We start from the raw sequence: 22448 nt of genomic DNA on the forward strand, positions 1-22448 counted from the left end.
GTGCCTCACTGAAGAAACCTGAATTAAGGATGAAATTCAGCTTACTCTCCACATGCAGACTTGGTTTTCTTACCTTCTAATTGCTTAGGGTAAAGACGTTTTCTGATTTGCTTCTGCACAGGGACTGCCTTCTTAGGATTGGTCCACCTTGAATTGTAACATTCTACAATTCATACAAAGGCACAATGATTTCTCATGCCTGTGGGGAGAAGGGAAATTAAATAACCGTAGCTTCTTGGCCTGAATCTGGCTTTGTAATTAGGCCGAGCAGCAGCCCTCACTTTGCTCCCAATTATTATCTTGGAATTATTGCCTTCTCTTAAATCTTGGAGCCATCTCACTTCGCTTTACATCCTCTCCTATTTGTTATCACCACCCTTTAGCCCAACCATGCCAAGACTCTAGGTGGCATCTCATTTTTATGAATGTTGGCATGTCTATATCTGTGGCACGTACAACACGTTGGAATATTTCCCCCCTACTACCATGTTTGGCTTAACTTTAAATACCAGTTCCTATGGATTTATAATCATTTGCTTCCTTTGTTAGCCCAAGCTTTTGATTTAACCAATTCTTGATTGTGAATCTTGTGCTTTGGTCAGTCTTTTGCTTTTTTCAACTTATTAACTCCTAGATGACCTCTCAGCTGAACTTGTGCATATGGTCTTTGGGGAAGCCACCTGACCTAGTAAAGTTAGGATACTACTGGGAATTAGAGGATCTTAGTTTTACCTGTTTGCCTCAACTGTGTACATTTGCTTATTTTCTATTAATTGTTATTTTTTAAATGAAGTTTATAAGACTAGTATGGCTTTCCTCTATTTTCTCTAGATAACTACATTAAGGGTTCATAAAAGTCATTGTATTAAACATCAATATAACAGCATCTCACTGAAATACTCTGGTTTTTTAGTGTGTGAGAATCAGAATACCACCATTAAAAAGAAAAAATGTAAAAAAAAAAAAAAAGAAAAAAAAAGAAAAAATGTTTTGGTTTTCTTTTAAAATTAATTTTTAATTATGGTAAAATACACATAGTGTAAAAGTTATCATCTTAACCAGTATATGGTTCAGTTCAGTAGTACTATCTACATTCACAGTTTTGTTCAACCATCATCACCATTTGTCTCCAGGACTCTTTTATCTTGCAAAACCGAAATGATATGCTCCTTAAACAGTAACCCTTTATTCCCCTCTTCCCCCAGCCCCTGGGGTGAGTCACCATTTTGCTTTCTGTCTTCATGTGAATTTGACTATCTGGGTACCTCATGTAAGTGTAATCACGATCATGTATTTGTCATTTTATGACTGGCCTGTATGACTTAGCATGATGTCCTCCAGGTTCATCCATGTTTAGCATGTGTCAGAATTTCTTTCAAGACTGAATAATGTTCTATTGTGTGTATGTATCACATATTGTTTAATCATTCATCCATTGATGAACATTTGAGTTGTTTCCACCTTTTGGCTATTATGAATAATGCCACTATGAAAATTGGTGTACAAATATCTCTTCAAGACCCTGCTTTCAGTTCTTTAGGACATATATCCAGAAATGGAATTGCTAGATCATATGGTGATTCTACTTTTATTTTTGAGGAACTATCATACTGTTTTCCATAGTAGCTGCATCATTTTATATTCCTACCAACAGTGCATAAACATTCTAATTCTCACATTCTTGCCACTAGTTGTATCTGTTTTGCCTTATAGTAGCCATCCTAATAGGTATGAGGTTTTGTTTGGTATTTACAGAATAAATTCTGACTCAGATATATTGAGCTGGGATCTAGACTTGGAACAAGTTGACTGTTGTCTTTGTACTTGACATACTGTACAAGTTACAACTATTAGCTATGCATGTAGTCAGGAAGTACAGTGTATTAAAGGGTAAGAAGGGAAGGCTATCTATGAGATGGTGATGTATGTGTTTTATTCTTTATTTTCAAAAAAGGGGCAAGAAATACTCCTTTTTGCTATGATTCATTCTCATGAAACCAGATAAAGAATTCTCTCCACTTCTATTGTCAACATTCAGGTGTTGCCTTTATCACATATTTGGTCTCACAACACTTTGTAAAAGTTTTATTACACGGGTTTTAGTACTTGAAGTCGACCACAAATATAATGATTTTTTATTACTTCCTATAGGAGTGTTTTCTACTCAATAAGGAAATAGATCCAAACCGTGTGTAAACAGCCTATCCTTGATCCTCATGCAAATCTGGTTATTTATTCTTTCTTAATGTTATGTTGTGCAACATCAAAAATGGCTGCAGAACAATATGTAATACCTGAGGGCCTAGAAAGAACAAGAGTGGACTGAGTCCAGCTTACATTTAGAAGCACCACTTCTGGGGATCTCTGGGTGGCTCAACAGCTTAGCGCCTGCCTTCGGCCCAGGGCGTGATCCTGGAGTCCAGGGATAAAGTCCTGCATCGGGCTCCCTGCATAGAGTTTGCTTCTTCCTCTGCCTGTGTCTTTGCCTCTCTGTGTGTCTCTCATGAATGAGTAAATCTTAAAAAAAAAAAAAAAAAAAAAAAAAAGCACCACTTCTTCAATTGTGCCCACTCAAAATTTCAAGAGTCCAGATTCTCAAAGGGATTTCTGAGTGGTTTCCAGGGATGATAATTCCTCCTTAGCTGAGTATAGCTTTAAAAAGTTAAAACACAGCCTTCTTTTTAGTTTCTTACTGTCCTTAGTTTACCCCAGTTAGCTATGAGGTTATCATCTTGACTTTTCTTCTTCTTACTCTATCATTTCTCTGTCAGCCATCACTTCTTTTTTACTTACACCCAAAGTTGTAACAGACTATACATGAGCAATCAATTCTCTGTAAAATAGATGGCAGGTGATCATCACACTGGATTTTCTTCTCAAGCAGACTGGAGGCGGGGAAAACCCTAGAGCAGTGTGGAATTTGGCAGTGATTGGATTACTCAAAGTTTGGTTTTTGGCCTTGTTTTACTTTGTGATTGTTTAATATATATTTTTTAAGATTTTATTTATTTATTCATGAGAGAGAGAGAGAGGTGCAGAGACACAGGCAGAGGGAGAAGTAGGCTTCCTGCAAGGAGCCTGACATAGGACTCGATCCCGGATCCCAGGATCACGCCCTGAGCGGAAGGCAGACGCTCAACCACTGAGCCACCCAGGCGTCCCTACTTTGTGATTGTTAATGCTGAATGCAAGGAATGTATAGAAGATATCAGATACCTATCACAGAAAAATGTTGCAAATTATAAAGCTCCTAAAGAAAGTAAAATAGAAGGACATCAAAGTTGCATACTATTTAATGAAAGATTTTTTTTTACTTGGCTTTTGGGAATTATTTTTAAAGCTAAAAGATACGTTGTCTGCAAGATGGAGTTTTTAAAATCACAATCTCCAAAGACATTAAGTTAACTTTTTCCTTAGACTCCAGAGATTAAGCTTTCAGAGGCCTAGACTTTCATTGCAGTCCAACACTATGCACCATCTTCATCTGGCATGAATGTGAGGGAATTGGTTTTCAAAGTGATTTTCAAAATGAAAGCAAGCCATTTTGTTTTCTGGTTTACCCCATCCTTTAAAAAAAAACAAAAAACCCTACTCTGTTTCTGTATGATGGCTTCTGTACTGCACTCACTGGTCCTTCTCGAGCCAGCCCAGCTCCATGTGAAACGTTCTGTTGCTCTTTCAGCATAAGCAGGTCTATTGTGATATTTATCTGAATTCAAACAAGGCTAATTAAAAGAGCTGCTGACAGTTGTTGTGATCTGACTTTGACTGCAGCTTGATGGTCATTATGGGTAAATAATGAACCAGGTCTGCAAATGTAGCAGCTGCCAACTTGGGATAGAAGAACGGCTATTGCTTCCAATTTAAGGATCTATCGACCGCTTCCCTTCTCCCTGCAGATCTTCTACAGAAAACTAATGTTTTCTGCTGCTGTGTATTGTGGTTTCAGCTGTTTCAGATATAGCCTATAATTTCCTTCTTTAATATTTAACTTAGGACATTATTAGCTTTCAGAGTTAACAACTTTTCTATTTTGAAGAAGTTCAGCTTTGTCCTTATGTATGCTATAACTAGCTAACCAGCTGTAGTTTATGTGTTTCATTTATATTATGCAGAAAGCAGCTAGTCTTAGAATAACAAGGTATAGCTTTATGAAGATGTTTCAAAATCTTGTGTAGATGTTTTGTTTTTGTTTTTTAAGAGATAGATGCATGTCCCTTGCTTTTGTTTTCTTAAAGATAGACACCTGCTGCCAAACATTAGTTTCAGGTTTTGTTCACCTCATCAGTAACTTGAAATATTTTGATGCAAAATCTCTATCAATGCAGAGAAACTTCAGTGACTTTCATTAAAATGCAATACTGAATACACTGTCACTCCATCATGAGCTTTTCCTCGTCCTATTAGCAAGTAGGGACAGGTGCATTAAAGGTAAGAGAAAAGGCATATTGTATTCATAGATTAATATACTTTCCTGCAGATTTTCCACACTTAGAAAATATAACTTCTGGATTTAAAAGTCACATTCTAGAATTTAACACCAGCCAGTACTTAACAACACATCCCTAGCATTTGTTCACCTGCCACGGAAAAGGCTATCTGCATTATGTAAAGCATGAGGGTACAGTGGTGCTTTGTGCATAATGCAGCAGAGCTTCGAGATCTTGCTGGGAGGAAATGATCCCAAACATGCCCCTGAAAGACAAGTCTTACTTTGAAAAATAATGATGAAAAATTGCTTATTTCTCCCATGTATTTGTGTCTGTGTTTATTTCAGGAAAAACTAACTAAACTTTGTTTATCTGACTCTAGAATAGTGTTGAGAGTGTTTTTGCTTTTCTGTTTCCAGCATGGATAATGCCAGAAATAGTGTTAACAAGGGGTTATGTTATGCTGGCTTATGTTAAACCAGATCACCCTCTAACATGTGCAGAGCCATTCATCTGTGTCACCAAAACCCAAGAGAACATCTGACATGGACTCTGAAACAGAAACAGTGATCACTTACAAATCAAACATGGCACGCTCTAAACTGATTGTGCACGGCAATCTTTTCTAGAAAGGACAACTAATTGAACATGATAAAGTGTAAAGTTAATTAACACCCTTAAATTTGTTGATTACTTTCACGGGATTATATTGTTCGTTGAGTAGCAGCTTTCTGTCCCAGCTGTCGCCTTTTTCAGCGAATGTCGCTGGTAAACAATAGAGACACCATAACAAGTCGTAAATGGTCCCTGTGACAGCAGCCCCTTGTGAGGCTGCATCTGTAGAAAATGATTAGAACAATTGCATTTTAAAGACGGCTCACATTGCAGCCCAAGTCCCATTGGTCCTCTTCTTGATCTCTTTTGATGGCAGACTGGTTAAAACATTTAAGTTCTTTTGAGTAAATTAAGTGATTTACTACGTTTTTGCTATATATCAATGAGAGTGCTTTGGTGGCAAGATTTTTTACAGTATCAAAAACAAAGATAATTTTATTGTACTCTTTAGATTTCAGTCTCTTCCCTCTCTGGATTTGAAGGCCTCTTTCTGATAATCCTAGAATTGAAAATCATCTCCTTATTTGTGACTTGTAAATGGTTGTTCTAAGTTATCAGTACTTGTATAATGGATTTTCTGTCATAACCCTTGTTTCAGCTTCTCAGTAGGACTAAATTCCAAAGTTCAGTTCTTTGCTGCTCTTAGTCCATAGACCTTGACATATTTAAGCTGAGTAGGTTTACATGTTACATTTATTTTTTTTTTATAACACGTGTTTGATAACCATGGAAAATACCTTTACAAAGAATTCTTTCATTTGAGCTTCAGAGTAAGTATGGCAAGTGATTTTTTTTTTTATCACCATCTTCAGAGGAACCAAAATTAAGAGGTGTTATAACTTGTCCAGTGTGTTGAACTGTAATTGTGACCTCGCTCCAGGTCTCTTAACTCAGATTATGTGTTCTTCAGATTTTGCTTCTTCATAATAACATCTCCATACATGTGAACTTACACTTATGCATGTTTGTGCAGCAGTGAGTATGCCATTACCACATATGGAGAAGACTCCTCCAAAGTTGAGCTTTTTTGATAAGCTAAAAAACATTGCCTTACTTAGTCTTAATTAATTTTTGGTTATTTTAGTAACCATTGATTTCTTTTCTGCCCACCTCATAAAAAGACTATGAACATTTATCACACACATGTTATATGCTAGGTGCTAAGATTCAAATAGCTCTTGCCCATAAGGATCCTTTACAAGATACACCAGAAAAATCATTGATTAGAGTAGTATAAGTGCTTTATTGCAGATACTGCAAATGTTATAAAAACAGAGAAAGGGGATTATGCCCATGATTTGATTCTTAGAGTTGACGTGAGTTGAGCTGATAGATAAGCAGGAGTTAGCAGGCAAAGAAAGGCAAGGGGATTTCATATAAGAGAATCGCCTGGGAAAGGCATAGATACATAAAAAAAATCATTGCACATTCCAGCTACTGTAAATAGTTCGGTATGCCTAGCATGGTGGTTTCTGTTGCAGGGAGTAGGTGAGAAAACCAGAGAAGTGGGTAGAGCCCATTGACAAGAAAAGTAAAGCTTAAAAATCAGAAACCATTTTAGGAGAAAAAAGAGAAAGTTCATTGTTTCTTATGACTCAAGACAAATGGGAAGATACAGTGAGTTACGTAGTTCTTTTTGGTGAACATAAACATGCAAGTACTTCAGAAAGAATAACTTTTTTACTTAATAGAAAATAGTGTGGGGTACCTAAGTGGCTCAGTAGGTTAAGCATCTGACTCTTGATCTTGGCTCAGGTCATGATCTCAGGGTCATGGGATTGAGCTCTGCGTCGAGCTCCCTGTGGACGTGGAGCCTGTTTGGGATTCTCTCCCTTCCTCCTCATGTGCATGCACACTCTCTCCTTCTCAAAAAAAAAAAAAAAAAAAAGTAAATATGAAAAAGCAAACAATAATGAAATACTATATAGAAATGCTGAGTTATAGTGAATAATGTCTTCAACTGCTGGTTACGTTCATGTTGACGCCTAATTTGAGACTTAAGCCTGTTCTGATTCTTTTAACAAAACTGTCAAAGATTGGTACACAGATAAACAAACATAAAGTATTAGACTGAGATGATTATTGTCAATATTGACTCTATCGTGGTGGGCCAAGATTAGAGATATAGAACAAGAATTGAATTACTTTGAAAAATTATTGCTTTTGATATAAAAATATGATGAACATTGTTTATTATTTACCATCTTCTGCACAAAGTTCCAAATGAGAATTTTTTACACCATGTAACTCAATGCAAGAAAGAACTCCATTTTCCATGAGGCTGCTTTATTCTTTTAAATAGTGTTTGCCAGGACATCTAAGATACTCAGACTTGTATTTGAAATTCATTGCGAAATCTTGTGGTTTCATTTTTTATTTGTTCTTCATTCTGATTCTCAGTTTTCTACTTGTTTTTCTTAATAAGCAAATTCAAATCTGTTGTGAAGAGAAATGGGGTTTTATGTGTATTTACATAACAGGCAGAACTCAGTGTCCATATTTAAAACATACAAAATTATTTGCTCAGTTCATGATGTTTTTAAACTGTTCTGAACATGATATGCAAATAGATTCAGAATACCTATATTCTTAACAAAGTTTTCAAAGCCTACTCACAGCTGATGGCAAGACTATTTCTCTTTGAGAACAATTTGTTTCCTTTTTTACCCTTTCTCTTTCTGAGAACTCATTATTCTTTCAATGACGGAGGTCAAAAAATGGAAGAAAAGAGGGAATCAGGATTTGGTGGTGATTGGCCTCCTCCATGACACTTGGTATATTATCCTACCTTTTGGCATTTACTTCTGAGTATATGTCTCTTTTCCCTAATTATATTTTATACCTTTGAGGGCAAAGACTATGTTTTATACCTACTGTGACCTTACATTTTGGACTTTCTGGAATAGTTGTATTTCAAATATTCTCCTAAGCACAAGGATGGAGCAAATTGTGGAAGTTCTGAATAGATAATTGCTGATGATATTTTTCTTCTTGGAACTTCCACATGACTATATGCAGCCCTCTCCTATAGTATGCATCTTTTACTATTTGTAATTGTCTGTTTGCCTTCTGTCTTCTCCCATCTCCATATACATGTACATACTCCACCACTACAAACACTAGGTTTCAAACTCCTTGAGGACAAGGACTATTTCTTCTTCCTTCCCAGGGTTAAGAAACCCTGACAAATGGATCTCCAGTGGTCAAATTTTTTACGTCTACCATAAGTAGGAATGGAAGGAAAAAAAAAAAAAGAAGTAATGGAGGCTTCCTGTGATACCATTGAGAGAGAGAAAAAGGCCGATTTTGAGACTTGGATTAGATTTAAAGTGTTTCTCCCCTCTAAGTTTGATTGAAATTGAAGCAGACTCCAAGAGAAGTGGTAGGTGGCCATCCCTTTAAAACAGGATAGTCCAACTGCCTATTTTGAATGGTGTGGGCATTTGCCTTTTCATTTGTACAAATGAGTTTAGTTTGTCTGGTTCTGCGGTCATGGGAGAGAAGCACTAGAGGCATCATCACAGGAAAGTGTTAGATAAAGCATTAAAGGCAACCACAAGTATTTAGGCTTGTTAGATTTAATTAATGTAGTTACTTGAGAAAATTCATTTTCTAACTCTTTTCTCTAATTTGGAGCTATTCATATGTCTTATGAAATGAAACATAAAATAAAACATGCCTTGATTTTATGCATTAATATGATAAATGTGGGAAGTAGATGTATGTGAACTTGAAAAGTTCAAATTATGGAATTTTAAAAGCAGTTTGGTAATAATTTTATCTCACTTTGTAGATGAAAAGACTTAGGGCAAGGAGCATTTACAGCATTTACCTGCCTAGAATGGCAAATGCTTTATCTGTAACCCTTAGCATCTCTGTGTGTCTCTATGAAAACAGTTACCACCCAGGACTGCAGTCACCTATGTCCTTGCTCTTCCCTCCATGATTGCCTCCTTCTGTATCACTCTTTTTAGAAGAAAATTCTGTTTTACTGAGCTTCTTATGTACCAGACACTATGCACATGGTGTGAGTGAGCTAGTAGAGGTACTGCCCTCATGGAGCCAATGTTCATGTGGGGAAAAGGACCAAAACTAGATAGAGGTGTCAAAATAAACAGATGGTAATAAATAGTGTGAAGAAACTTAAAGCAGAAAAGGGGCTAGAGAGTGGTGGGGTGTTTTCTGATGGTCAGACTAAATGGTCAGGGAAGAGGTAAATTTGAGAAGAAACCTGAATAAAGTAGAGGAAATAAGTCATGAATATCTAGGGGAAGAACATTTTAGGCAAAAGGACAGCAAGTGCAAGGCCTTGAGATGGGAACATATTTGTTTTTGTTTGTTTGTTTGTTTGTTTGTTTTAAGATTTTATTTATTTATTCATTCATGAGAAACACACAGAGAGAGAGAGAGGCAGAGACACAGCAGAGGGAGAAGCAGGCTCCATGCAGGGAGCCTGATGTGGGACTCGATCCCAGGTCTCCAGGATCACACCCTGGGCCAAAGGCAGGTGCCAAACCGCTGAGCCACCTGGGCTGCCCGAGATGGGAACATATTTGACCTGTTTCAGGAACAGTAGGAGTCCAGGATGGTGGGAAAGCACTGAACAAAGAAGAGAATGGGATGCGATGTGATGGGAGAGGTAACCAAGGACTGCCATCGTTGAGGTCTTTGTGGGGCTTTGTAGGACTTTGGATTTTATACTGAGAGTAATGGGAAGCTTTTGGAGGCTTCAGAGTAAGGAGAAAACATGAACTAGATCTGTTTTATTTATTTATTTAAATATTTTATTTTTTACTAGAGAAAGAGCAGGAGCAGGAGAGTCAGAGGGAGAGAGAAGGAGAAGCAGACTCACCACTGAGCAGGGAGCCTAATGCGAGACTGGATCCTAGGATCCTGAGATCATGACCTGAGCCAAAGGCAGATGCTTAACTGACTGAGCCACCTAGGTGCCCTAGATTTCTGTTTTAAAAGGGTCCCTCTGGCTGCCATATGAGGGACAGTCTATGGAAGGAAGAGCCAGAGGGAGAGCAAATAGGAGGGTGTTGCTGTAGTGCAGATGAGAGTCAGTGATGGCTCAGTCTAGGGTGGTGGAATCGGTGGGTAAGGAGAGAAGTGGCTGGATCACAAGTGTGTAACAGCGTAGGAGTGGGGTCATATGTTATTCATCCTAAACTCCAGGACTTATCACAGGGCCTGATTCAGTAGGTTCCCAGTTAATTTTGTTGAATGACTAAAATAAATGCAGCATTCTTGTCACTTTCCCATATACTTTGCTGCCACTGAAAGGTTTTACAAGAGGTTTTCACTGTAATTTAACACCACTGTCCATGTACCACTTTAGTACTTCCTCACTTGAGCCTGCTTCTTTCTACTGTTTATAGGTTCCGCTCAAACCACCTAATGTTCAGCCAGAGAGGGTAAAAAGCCTAGAGAAGACAATGGCTTAGATAACCAGATAAGAAAGGACATGAGGGGGATCCCTGGGTGGCTTGGCGGTTTAGCTCCTGCCTTCAGCCCAGGGCATGATCCTGGAGACCCGGGATTGAGTGCCACATCGGGCTCTCCCTGCATGGAGCCTGCTTCTCCCTCTGCTTGTGTCTCTGCCTCTCTCTCTGTGTCTATCATGAATAAATAAATAAAATCTTTAGAAAAAGAAAGGACATGAGGCATTATGTAGGTAAAAATAAGACTCCTACTTTACAAACTCAAGGTGTAAAGTAGTAGACCTGACATTTAAAGAGCATGTCATATTTTACAGCATATATAAGTTCATATATTCACAGCCATTCTATTAAGAAGTTTTTAATGCTTTTCCTGTTTTATACAGAGAACCACACAGCCAGCAAATGGCACATCCCCCAAACCAGATATTCCATCTCCAGATTTTTTACTTTCTACCATGTTTATGAATTTATTTATCAAATGACCATCTATTGAATATATCATACACTGCATTAGATAATGGGAATGCTGATATAAACAAGACCTCAGTGCTAATGTTGTAGGAGCTTATAGTATAATGGAGCAACCAGGATAAGAAAATCAAATATTTTAATAAGGTGTTGTAAATGCTGTAATAGAATGAAGTACAGGATATATTTTGATTTTATATATGTACAATTACTAAGATGTAAGGTTAAAATAAATACTTCTCCCAATATTCTAGCAACTGCACGAGTGTGCAGTCTGTTTTCCTGTTTTGGGAAGTGGACTTGAATTAAAAAGACATGGCAGGGCATCCCCGGTGGTGCAGCGGTTTAGCACCGCCTGCAGCCCGGGGTGTGATCCTGGGGTCCCAGGATTGAGTCCCACGTCAGGCTCCCTGCATGGAGCCTGCTTCTCCCTCTGCCTGTGTCTCTGCCTCTCTCTCTCTCTCTCTCTGAATAAATAAATAAATAAATAAATAAATAAATAAATCTTAAAAAAACCTTTAAAAAAAGACGTGGCAATATAATAAATTTATTGTTTATTATTGATAGACATCAAAGTCTCTGTAGTGTCTGCTGAAATCCATGGAATGTCTTATACAACTTTAGAGTTCCTCCTTCTTGGATATTATTTCCTAAGCTCAAAATGGTTACATTTATTTTAGGATTACTCAGGTCTTAATTTTGCTTTTGGAATGAGACTGAGCTTCATAGTGTCACATACTTAGAGGAATATATATGGAAAGACAGGATTTGGTCCCAAGGAATGCCAAATCTTTAGAATTACCCAATGTAGCCAGACCTTTACACTGGAGTGTGGGTTATGAAAAAAGCCACCACATTGAGAGGAGAGTGGAAATACCACAGACCTCTGAATTAAAAGATGACTTATTCTTTCTTTTGTGATCTTCTCTTGCTTAAGTAACTTATTTCTTCTTTTTGAAATAATGTGTTTGAACAAGTGAGAAAGTACACCTGTCAAAAGATTAACCAGCTGAGAACCATTGTCAGCATTAATTTTCCTTTAATAAATGACTCTCTAAAGCTATTTAGCAATCTGTAATCTAGATACAAAGCTATTGACCTATGATGGATAGTGCTGGATTTGTTTGTAAGCTTTGACTTAAATCGTCTACTTAATTTTCCTAGGTCAGATCAACAGGATTAGGAATAAAGATGGTTATGTGGTTTGAATAAAAATGGTTATAGAAATTGAGCAAAATAATTGTAAAACAATAATGGTCTACCATCTTGGTGAAGTAAATTAGAAACTAACAAAGTGACAGTCACTTAAAGTTCAACATTATCAGACCGTTCAAAGGACACAGACCAGTTAATTTTCTTTTTGTTTTTTGTTTTCAGACCAGCTAATTAAAAGCATTTATTATAATTGGGTTTTTGTATATGATCATTTCCAAAGTGTATCTGAAAACATTGTGAAATAATGTAATTTAACCTTATGTGTGAGCATCTGAGGCTTTCATAACACATGGGCACTCCCTCTTCCACAATTATTTGGCTAACATAATGCTGATCTCTTTTGCTTTTAATAATTAGTTTAAAATAGCATGAACTGTAAAATGGAAAAGGCTACTTGATTTGGCAATAGCAAAATATTCACTATTTCAGTGAAATAGAGATCTCTTTACCTGTGCTTTTTATATGTATAAACTACGTGTATTTCATTGAATAAATTAAATTAAAAAGTAGGCCATTACTTGCAGTTGTCTGTTCTAATGGCCAGGTTTGATACATAGTATAGACAATTACGATTTCTTTATTCCTAGCTGTACTATAAAGTATAAGGGCAAAATTGTCCTAATATAGCTCTTCCACATACTTTCCTAGTTTTGATCAACAAAACCTAACTTGAAAATTATGAATTAAAATTTCTCTAATATTAAGAGCAGCAATAATGCTCTTGGTTTTAGATGAATGAAGCTTCCCTTCCTTTTTTAGGACAAGTCTAGGACATATTTTGTGTGATAACCATTTCAGTCAATGAATATGCATCAGACCTTTGTTAAGAGCTATGAACGAGTAGCCAAACCAAAGCTCATTTCTTCTTCCTGCTCATACATCACTAAGAATGAATTGCCCAAAAAGTATATAGCAGGAGGGAAAATAAAAATAAAATAATATTGGAAAGTGTACATCAGAATAATCAGTCTACTTAAGCAACTATTTTCTTTACCTTAGAAAAGACTCTTACCATCTGAAATACCATTTGCATATACTTGTCTGTGGGAAAGAGAGCCAGGTCTTCCTCTTTGTAGATCTCATCTGCAGATAGTATGTGGAGAGCAAGCAAAAGGGCCACAGACCCACAAATCCAAACTCAGGCAGCAGATCCCTCTCCTTGGCTGTTCTCATACTGGTCAGGGCCACAAGTTACCTTTGCATATACTTTCTATTACTGAATAGGTTTCTTAGAATAATGGATGCACATGAATCATAAAATACACATTTCAGATTCCTGTACCTCTCATGCCATGATTGTGTCAGATATTTGAAAAGAATTGAGAATAAGAATTTGAATCTGTATGTTTTTTGGTTTATGATTAAGTTCCACAATACTTGATTTTTAAAATATTCTAGGAGAGGGGCACCTGGGTGGCTCAGTCTGTAAGCATGTGACTCTTGATCTTGGGGTCATGAGATCAATCCCCATGTTGAGCATAAAACTTACTTAAAGAAATACACACAAGCACACACACACACACACACACACACACACACACACACATTCCAGAAGAGATGTAGAGTATCTTATACATTCCTAACATAAATATAGTTTGGAGGCAAGATGTTTTTCATTTGTTTGGGGGATTTTCTCTAATTTTACTATCTACTTAAACACTTGAAGAAATGTATCCTTTTGTTCTATCCCTTTACCCAAAACCATTCAGGTGTGGGAGCTGCTCGGTCTGGGAACCTCACATTTATGGTGGGAGGAGTCGAAGATGAATTTGCTGCTGCCCAGGAGTTGCTGGGGTGCATGGGCTCCAATGTGGTGTATTGTGGAGCTGTTGGGACCGGGCAGGTAACATTTTCACATTAATGACCTGACTTGATGATATAAAATTGGCTAATGTTCATTTCTCTTTCCTGACCACATTCTTATTTCTTATTTCTCCCTACTCTGTTCTATCTATGGATTCTTTGTTTGCTTGGAGTTTGTTTTGTTTTGTTTTCTTGAGAGAGAAAGAGAGAACCCAGGGGCAGCAGACAGAGGCAGAGGGAGATGGAGAAAAAGAAGCCCAAGCAGGCTCCATGCCCAGTGTAGAGCCCAACACAGGGCCCATCACAGGGCCCAGTCCCACAACCTTGAGACCATGACTTGAACTAAAATCAAGAGTCAGATGCTTAACCGACTGAGCCACCCAGGTGCTCCTTTGTTTGCTCAGATTTTCTTAAATTAATTTGGAATAAATTAGTCTTCTATTATTCCTATTGTAATTAAGCAGACATCAGCCAATTAACTTACTTTAAAAGATATTAAAAGTTCCATCATTCAGATTCTAATATATCATCCTAGTCCCCATTGAAACCATTCTTAAAATTGCTTCCATGTGAAGTGCTCATGGTGTCTGGGTGGCTGTTATCCTCTATCTAATTACTAGCTATAACTGTTTGTAATATAGTCAGGAAGAAGTGACCTATATACTGTAATCTTTTTCTTGAAAAGCAAATAATTTTCATTTAGAAATATATCAATTCTCTAATCAGATAGAGGTGAATGACAGCAGTGAACTGTGAAATCAAACTAGTTGTCCCGTTCCCACCAACACACGTACTCTCACTAGATCTCCCCTCTCAATCCCCTCTCAATCCTCAGTCCTGGTTGCTGCCACCCTCTTTATCTTATTCAAGACTTTGGAATTATCTCAGATACACCTATTGTCTCCATTCTCTTGTCCAGTCTCCAGGTTCTATTGATTTTTGCTTCAGTGTCTCTCATTGTTGACAGTTTTCTCCATTCCTCACATAACCTGGTCCAATCTCTCATTATCTCATATTTTGTGCACTGCTCAGAAGCCCTGGATGCCAACTTTACCACTCTACCAAAAACTGTAACCAAAGCCAACTCCATTAAGATGTTTATATCATCATAGACATCCCCATTCTGAAACTGAGTAGATGCCTATTTTCATGTCAAATTTTAACTCTCCACTCTAGCTAGCTTTCATAGCTCTCAGTCTTAACTATCAAATTTCTCACCATTCCTTAAAACATATGTACATGAGTCAGTTTTCTTACTGTTCTCGGGAACATCCCATGTTCTGATATATTTAATCCCTCTTATATATTTACCTTTTTCTTTCTTCTCTTCCTTTCTCTCTCTTGCTTATTTAAATTCCTGCCAGGCCTTCTAAGAAATGGGTTTCAGATTCTATTTCCTCTCTGCTCCTGCCCTCAGTGATCTTATAGCCATACAATTTTCCAAATTTTGTTTGTTTGTTGCCTTTATCTTCAGTGTATTACTCCATTGCCCAAATTAGGATGTAAGCCTCATTCCATAAAGAGCAGTTGTGCTAGGGGATTTAGTACAACATGATGACTAGAGCTAACACTGCCGCATGATATATATGGAACGTATCAAGAGAGTAAATCCTAAGAGGTTTCATCACAAGGAAAAAAATATATATGTACATGTAGTTTTTATATCTGTATGAGATGGTGGATGTTAACTTATGGTAACCATTGCATGCTATGTGTAAGTCAAATCATTATGCTGTACAACCTAAATGTATACAGTGCTGTATGTCAACTCTATTTGAATGAAACTGGAAAAAAAAAAAAAAAAGGCAGTCATACCACATAGACCAGTATTTCTTCTAGACTGAGCCCACAGGAAGAGCTTAGTCACCACTATGAGATTCTTACCCAGTGGAGGAGTCTGCTCCCAGATAGCCTGGTAGGCTCGGAAGGAGGCATGTGGCACCATGTTCCTTTCCCCATTTGAGAGAATCAACAGCTAAATGCTCTTACTTTTAGGAAAAAAAAAAACTTGTGGGGTTGAGTAAAAAACAACTTCCTGTGAGCTACAACTTGAAAATAAAGATATTTAATATGTACTCCATTTATTTTCAGGCTGCAAAGATCTGCAACAACATGCTGTTAGCCATTAGTATGATTGGAACTGCTGAAGCTATGAATCTTGGAATCAGGTTTGTTGAATATATATTTTTCATGTACTAACAATTTTTATGAGCTTTCCTATTTGATTTTCTGATGTCGAAAAAAATGTTCATGAGAGATAAATGAGTTATCCAGGAACATTTTGAAAGTACTTCATTATTGAACTGTAATAGATTTTGCTTATTTGATGACCAATAGGACTCCAGAGAGCATGGTAGTCTTTGCCATAGCCATAAAATGTATTTGTGCTATATATTCGAAGTTACATTATCCCTTTTTTATGGGAGCACCATTGCTTTTCTTGTATTGAAATGCAAGAAACACTTTTACTATAAAAATTTAAACGTACTTCAGCAGTGTAGGACAAATTTGTATAAAACACTGTTTTAATGTATGGTGAATTCAGGTATTATGCTACCACATGACCGGTTTTATGTATCTACTTTAAATATAGTCTCCAAAATCTACACTAAAAGGGCTCTTGGTTGTTTAGTCTTGGGATAAACTGAATGGCATTCATAAAGCTGCAACTCACGCGCGTAATTCTTTTATTTTAACTTGCTTACGTTTTTGTTACTTTACATTAAGGATATATCTTTCCATTAAAATAAAATGGCATTCATACTTTGCTTAAAATGATGCAGGAATTTTGTTTCTCCTATGATGATCATCATCCTTTAGAATGCTTAAGGTTAATGTCTTAATTTTAGCCTTTAATCTTTTGGGTTAGGAATGTTACATATGATTAATCACCTAATTAATTTTTTGAATGTTTTGTATATCATAATAATAAATATACATTTCTTACTTTAGAAAATGCTTAATTAGCAAGATGCTTTACTCAGGTGTTTTCTTCACACTTCCCCAAACTGCTTAGCAGATATTTCACAAGTCAGAGTAGTGTTTCATATCACAGCTTTTGATAAAAGCAATAAAAAAGAGCCAAAGTGCTTGAGATATTTTTTAAAACACAGTAATGGATTCACATTTCCTCTTAATTACCATATCAAGATGCTGTTGTTTATTGAATTGCCCTTGTCTCAGATGTTAAACTATCTTGACCTATTAAGTTGTCATGTTGTAATTGAGATAAAAGAGGAATTTGCTTTGCATCAGTGCTAATTGGTTTATCAATATCCTGTACCATTTACATTTTAAAATTGAATGTCTGTAAGATGGTAAGGCATATCTGTACAAAGCCTTAATAAAACTGGTAGGATACAGGAAGTTGTTCAGAGTGGTATGTCTGTATTGTAGCCAGTTTTAGGCTATGGGTCACTTACTCAAATGAAAAACTTGTTACTAGTAACTCGTTTTCATGTCCATCCTCCAGACTAATTTCATGGAAGAGGAAGATGTAAATTTCTGGAACCAAAATTAATTGGTGTTGACAATAGGATTGGAGTATTACTATGCATATGCATCCTTAGAATTTTAGTTTCATTCTTCTGGATATAAATGAATTATCTAATAAAAAAGCCAAAGTGTAGATAACCTGGGCTATGCTCTACTGAAATTTCCTTCTTTATCTTTGTCAGTTTGTTTTTTATTCTTGCTTCTTACTCGAGCATCACTGGGTCAGGGTCTTCCTTAGGAATAGTGATGCATTCTCTGGCCTTGCTCAGATAATTTCCTTATCAAAACTCTTATTAGATAATCACTTGCTATCCTAAAATGAACTTTTTGTATGGTTAGTGCTTATAGAAGTCTAACTCCAAACACCAGCTAATCAAGAATAGCATGAAAGTCATTTGAATCAAATAAATTGTATATAAAATGAAATATATACATTGGCAACTACAGTGAGTTTATTATCAAAGAGAAGATGAAAAGTGATCAAATTTCTTTTTTTTTTTTTTTGCAAACACACGAGGGTTTATTTACAAGCTCGAGCTTGGGTCCAAGTATACCCGACACTGCAGAGCAGGGACTTGGACCCCGAGACTAAGATAAAATTTCAAATAGAGATGTTAAAAGCAAAAGCAACAGATAGGTTTCCTTTATTATTGGTTTTGATCCAATATGATAAAAACAGGGCTTAGAAAGATGAAACTTTAAATGTTTAATTTTTCTGAAACTGTACATACATTGGTTACCAATACATATATATGTATATTACTATATCTATCTAATATTCACATGTATTATATATAAAGAATGGACACAAATTAGGAACTCCCTAGTTTTACTTAACTGTTATATTAACTTATAAGTTTCTGGTGCCTTGGATTATACTAATGAATTGCTTATTTTCATAACATTAGGATTTTATCAGTTTATCTTACAAAGATTCTCAGTGGTTTGAAAGTCCTAAAAATGATTGCTTTTGCTATTGTCTTTTCTCCATGGTTTACAGACATGGTTTAAAATGACAGGATTGTTCTCTAATAGAGTATAGAGAGTGGCCACGATTTATTGAGCTTTGCAAGGTGAAAGAGAAAATTGGCATCAGCAAGCATAAATTCCCAAGTAGTAAATTCCCACAAAGTAGTACGGCATCAAAGTGGCTCAGCCACATTTATATTCTGTTCACTCTGAAGTGAAATTTTTTTAGAGCATTAGTGTCAACATTTACAAATTGAGTCACCTAGTCCTATGAAGTGATCATTTCTGATTAATTTCATCCTCATAAGTCAGTATTTTTTCTAGAAAACTGTTTCCCATATTAAAAAAAAATAGAATAAAACCTTACAGTTTAAAACCCTTAGTGACCCTACGATCTTTTACAGTAAATTTTTATGGGTGTCAGTGAAATTTTAAAATGCTGTAAGAAAAGTAAAGCATAAAAAATATGGGTATACAACATATTTTGAGATTCTTTTTTATTATATCTTTTACCTTCTAATTGGGTTCTAATTAGGACTTAGAACATAGTTTTATGGCACCGAAGGTACCCTGCTTAGGTTAGAGAAGTTTTATTCCTGTACATCACAAAGGAACAATGTTGATCATGGAAGTTTTGTTGTGTTGTTTTTATTTTTGCTCTGCCAGGAATTGACTTTTTTCCCTTTTTTTTTTTTTCTCAATATTGGTGGTATAACCTGTCACTTGCATTACCAGCCTGGTCCCAGGCCCTTGTAGCAACAACCATGTCTTCCACCTTAAAAGAAACTTAAAACTGTTGAAGTTCTGGAAGGCTGTTCAAGATGAGAACTTTCCCATAAGCATAATTTTAGTTTCTTGGCTACTGCCCTTAGGACAGTGTTATATTTTCATTTTGTGATGACCTGAAGCCTCTTAGCTGTATACCTTAATACATATACAATAATTAACAAGTGGCAAACGGTTTATAATAAAAGTTTGATCAAATTTTTTTAGTAAACTGATAAGACACCATCATATTGGATTATTGACTGTTAAGTTCACTACCCACATGACCCAATGAGATTCAGGAGGTGGGATTTTGGGTGTCTGTCAATGCCTATATCCTAGCTCTGCCACAGACTTAAGCTTTTCTCATCTATAAAATGACAAAAAGAATAATATCTATTTACAGGACTGTTGCTAAAATTAAATGAGCTAAAACATGTGAATCTTTTAAACCAGTTCTGGCACATTGTAGGTGCTCAACATGGTAGTTATTGATGTGATTGATGGTGCCTGTGGTTAGTATTTGAATTGAGTTCTCCTTTTTTTTTTTTTTTTTTTTAAGATTGTATTTATTTATTTAACAGAGCACAAACAGGCGGAGCATCAGGCCGAGGGAGAGGGAGAAGCAGGCTCCCCACTGAGCAGGGAGCCTGATGTGGGGCTCCATCCTAGGACCCTATCCCAGGATCCTGGGATCATTACCTGAGCCAAAGGCAGACGCTTAACTGACTGAGCCACCAAGGTGCTCCTGAGCTGTACTTTTAAATAGTTTCTTCATAACACTTCTCACCAGCTGGCATGTCTATTTATGTGTTTGTTTATTGCCTGTCTCCCCCGCCTAGAATGCAAGCTCCATGAAAGCGGTTGGCTTTATCTCCTCATTGATGTATCTTAAGAACATACCTAGCATGGAGTAGGTACTCAGTGAAGATTTGTAAGGGGAAAGGGGGAGGGAGGCACTTCTCCTGACTCAGGTAAAACTTACCTGTGTGTATGTGTCTTAACTGGCCCATTCCTGGAGGCCAGACACAGCCTCTTCTTAGCTTCCTTACATATGTCTCCTTGGCTCCAAGCACAGCACCTGCACATGGCAGATCTGTGTAAACATTGATGAATAAGTGAATGATTGATTAAAACTGACATAGTCTTAAGTGTTTCATTTCCAGATCTGTTTCTGTGATATAAACATTTCAGTTTAGTGACATAATTTGCTTTGTTCTTACATAAAACTAGACAATATAGAATCTTCTAGAGAATATAAGGTGAACAGACCTTTTTGGTCCTTAAAAGCCTTGGTTACAGTGAAGGCAAACATTTGGATTCTCTTTTAATTTTTTTTTACAGTATATGCATCATTTTTACTTCTCTCAAAAGTTCATTTAAAATTATTGTGATTTAAAGGTGAGTAGATTTGACACAGTGATGTTTATTTGAGTTGCATTATATATGCGGTCAGAGCAATGAATTCATTCTCTGTTTATATCAGAGAACATTCCAGCAATTGTAAAGCCACATGCATGCACGCGCACACTCTCGAACCACATCCAGTGGCAAGTTATTATGGGGACTGACAGACTGTCATCCTTTTGATGGCTTGAGCTGTATATCTCCTGAACAGCAATGGGGCTCTTATGCAGAAAGTATCATATGTTCCCAGCCAATTTACAGGGAAACAGCAATAACATTTTATCATGGTTGAGAGCCCAGTAGCTGCTTCCTATTAAACTTGCCCTTTCAGATACCTGTCTTGGATTAATTTGTTGATTTCAAATGGAAACTCAGTCTTCTCCAGTGAAGCATGACGTTCTAGGATAGACTCTCTGAATGACAATTACTGTGTATTCTAGCTGGTTTCAGACCATTACAAGCCTTAGGCACAGTGGAAGACAGAAGACTTCAGTAACTGATTTTAATATTATGTCTAATTTTAACTGTCAGTTATATATGTGCCAGTGAAAGAATCCTCAGAAAGATGAAATGCAAAACACTTCTAACTTGCTCTTTTTAATGATACACTTTGCTGTAGGGTGGGGAGTCAGGGGAGAAAAAGCGGAGAGGGAGTAGCCATCTCCTAAAGGGGAGTCAGCACAGTGGGGAAGCATCAGATTTGAAAGTGAGCATGTAACAACTGCCACCTGGCTTTTTTGCGTGCCCCTCGGGATGCTTCTAAATAGTAATATGTTCACCAAACAGGGTTCCATAAATCAGTGCCAGTATTTTTCCTCGAACACTCAAGAGAAATGAAATGTAGGGTTTTACAAAGGATAATGAGCTTTGCTCACCATTTTGGTGAGTACTAGAGACAGAGTATGAATTGCTTTAGCAGTAAAGACTATTGTGAGTACTGTTGAGTATAACCAGGTAGATTATGAAGAGAGGAGTATCTCTGCTGTTTTAAATGTGATGGGCCATTTTGAAAGAAAACCTAAATTCAGAAACACCTTAATTATATTTCAAATGAAAGGGAAGAGCCGGGATCCCTGGGTGGCTTGGGATCCCTGGTAGCTTGCAGTTTAGCACCTGCCTTTGGCCTAGGGTGCTATCCTGGAGTCCCAGGATCGAGTCCCACGTCAGGCTCCCGGCATGGAGCCTGCTTCTCCCTCTGCCAGTGTCTCTGCCTCTCTCTCTCTACGTCTATCATGAATAAATAAACATAATCTTTAAAAAAAAAAAAAAGGGAAGAGCCATGTTTTGGGGTCTTAAAAATATTCCCTACTCATGGAACACATTAGACATAGACATTCTTGAACAGTTGTGCTTAGAGAATATATATGCAGTTACAGCAGACTACTTGTTAATTTATTTGTGATTTTACTTTTCATATTATTCCCTATGCACATTGGCTTTATCTTTTCCCAAGTCATCTACTATAACAGCATACTGATAGCTTCATTTTATTTAAAAAGGGAAAGCATCAATAGCAAACTATACCTGTAATAAACTTGGATTTTTATAAAGGAATGAATGAACTGTTGGGTTCTTTCTGGCAGTCCACCATTGAATGGAATGTGTGACAGCTGATTTAGAGTGAATCTTCTGTTATAATCCTTAAGAAAACCCCGTTATAACATGGTCTCTACCATACGAATTCACATATATGGCACGCCATATATATCCTTTGAACCACAGCTACTTCTCGAAGCCTGATTATAAAACAGTTGTATTATGTGCTAAGTCCAAACATATCCTGGCTGTCGGCCCTACCTGCCCCTTGTTCTAGCATTGGAAAAATGTTGTACTGGTC

General features: G+C 36.8%; 1 protein-coding gene across 1 annotated transcript in view; it reads left to right on the plus strand.

Annotated features, from left to right (window-relative positions):
* HIBADH (3-hydroxyisobutyrate dehydrogenase) overlaps positions 1-22448 on the plus strand; it is a 107989-nt gene that overhangs the window by 78714 nt on the left and 6827 nt on the right. The window contains exons 5-6 of the mRNA XM_077856428.1: positions 13882-14015; positions 16067-16143. Of these exons, the coding sequence (XP_077712554.1) occupies positions 13882-14015; positions 16067-16143 (211 nt within the window). The remainder of the gene's footprint in view (positions 1-13881; positions 14016-16066; positions 16144-22448) is intronic.

This window comes from Canis aureus, chromosome 18, assembly GCF_053574225.1.
Source record: "Canis aureus isolate CA01 chromosome 18, VMU_Caureus_v.1.0, whole genome shotgun sequence".
NCBI lineage: Eukaryota > Metazoa > Chordata > Mammalia > Carnivora > Canidae > Canis > Canis aureus.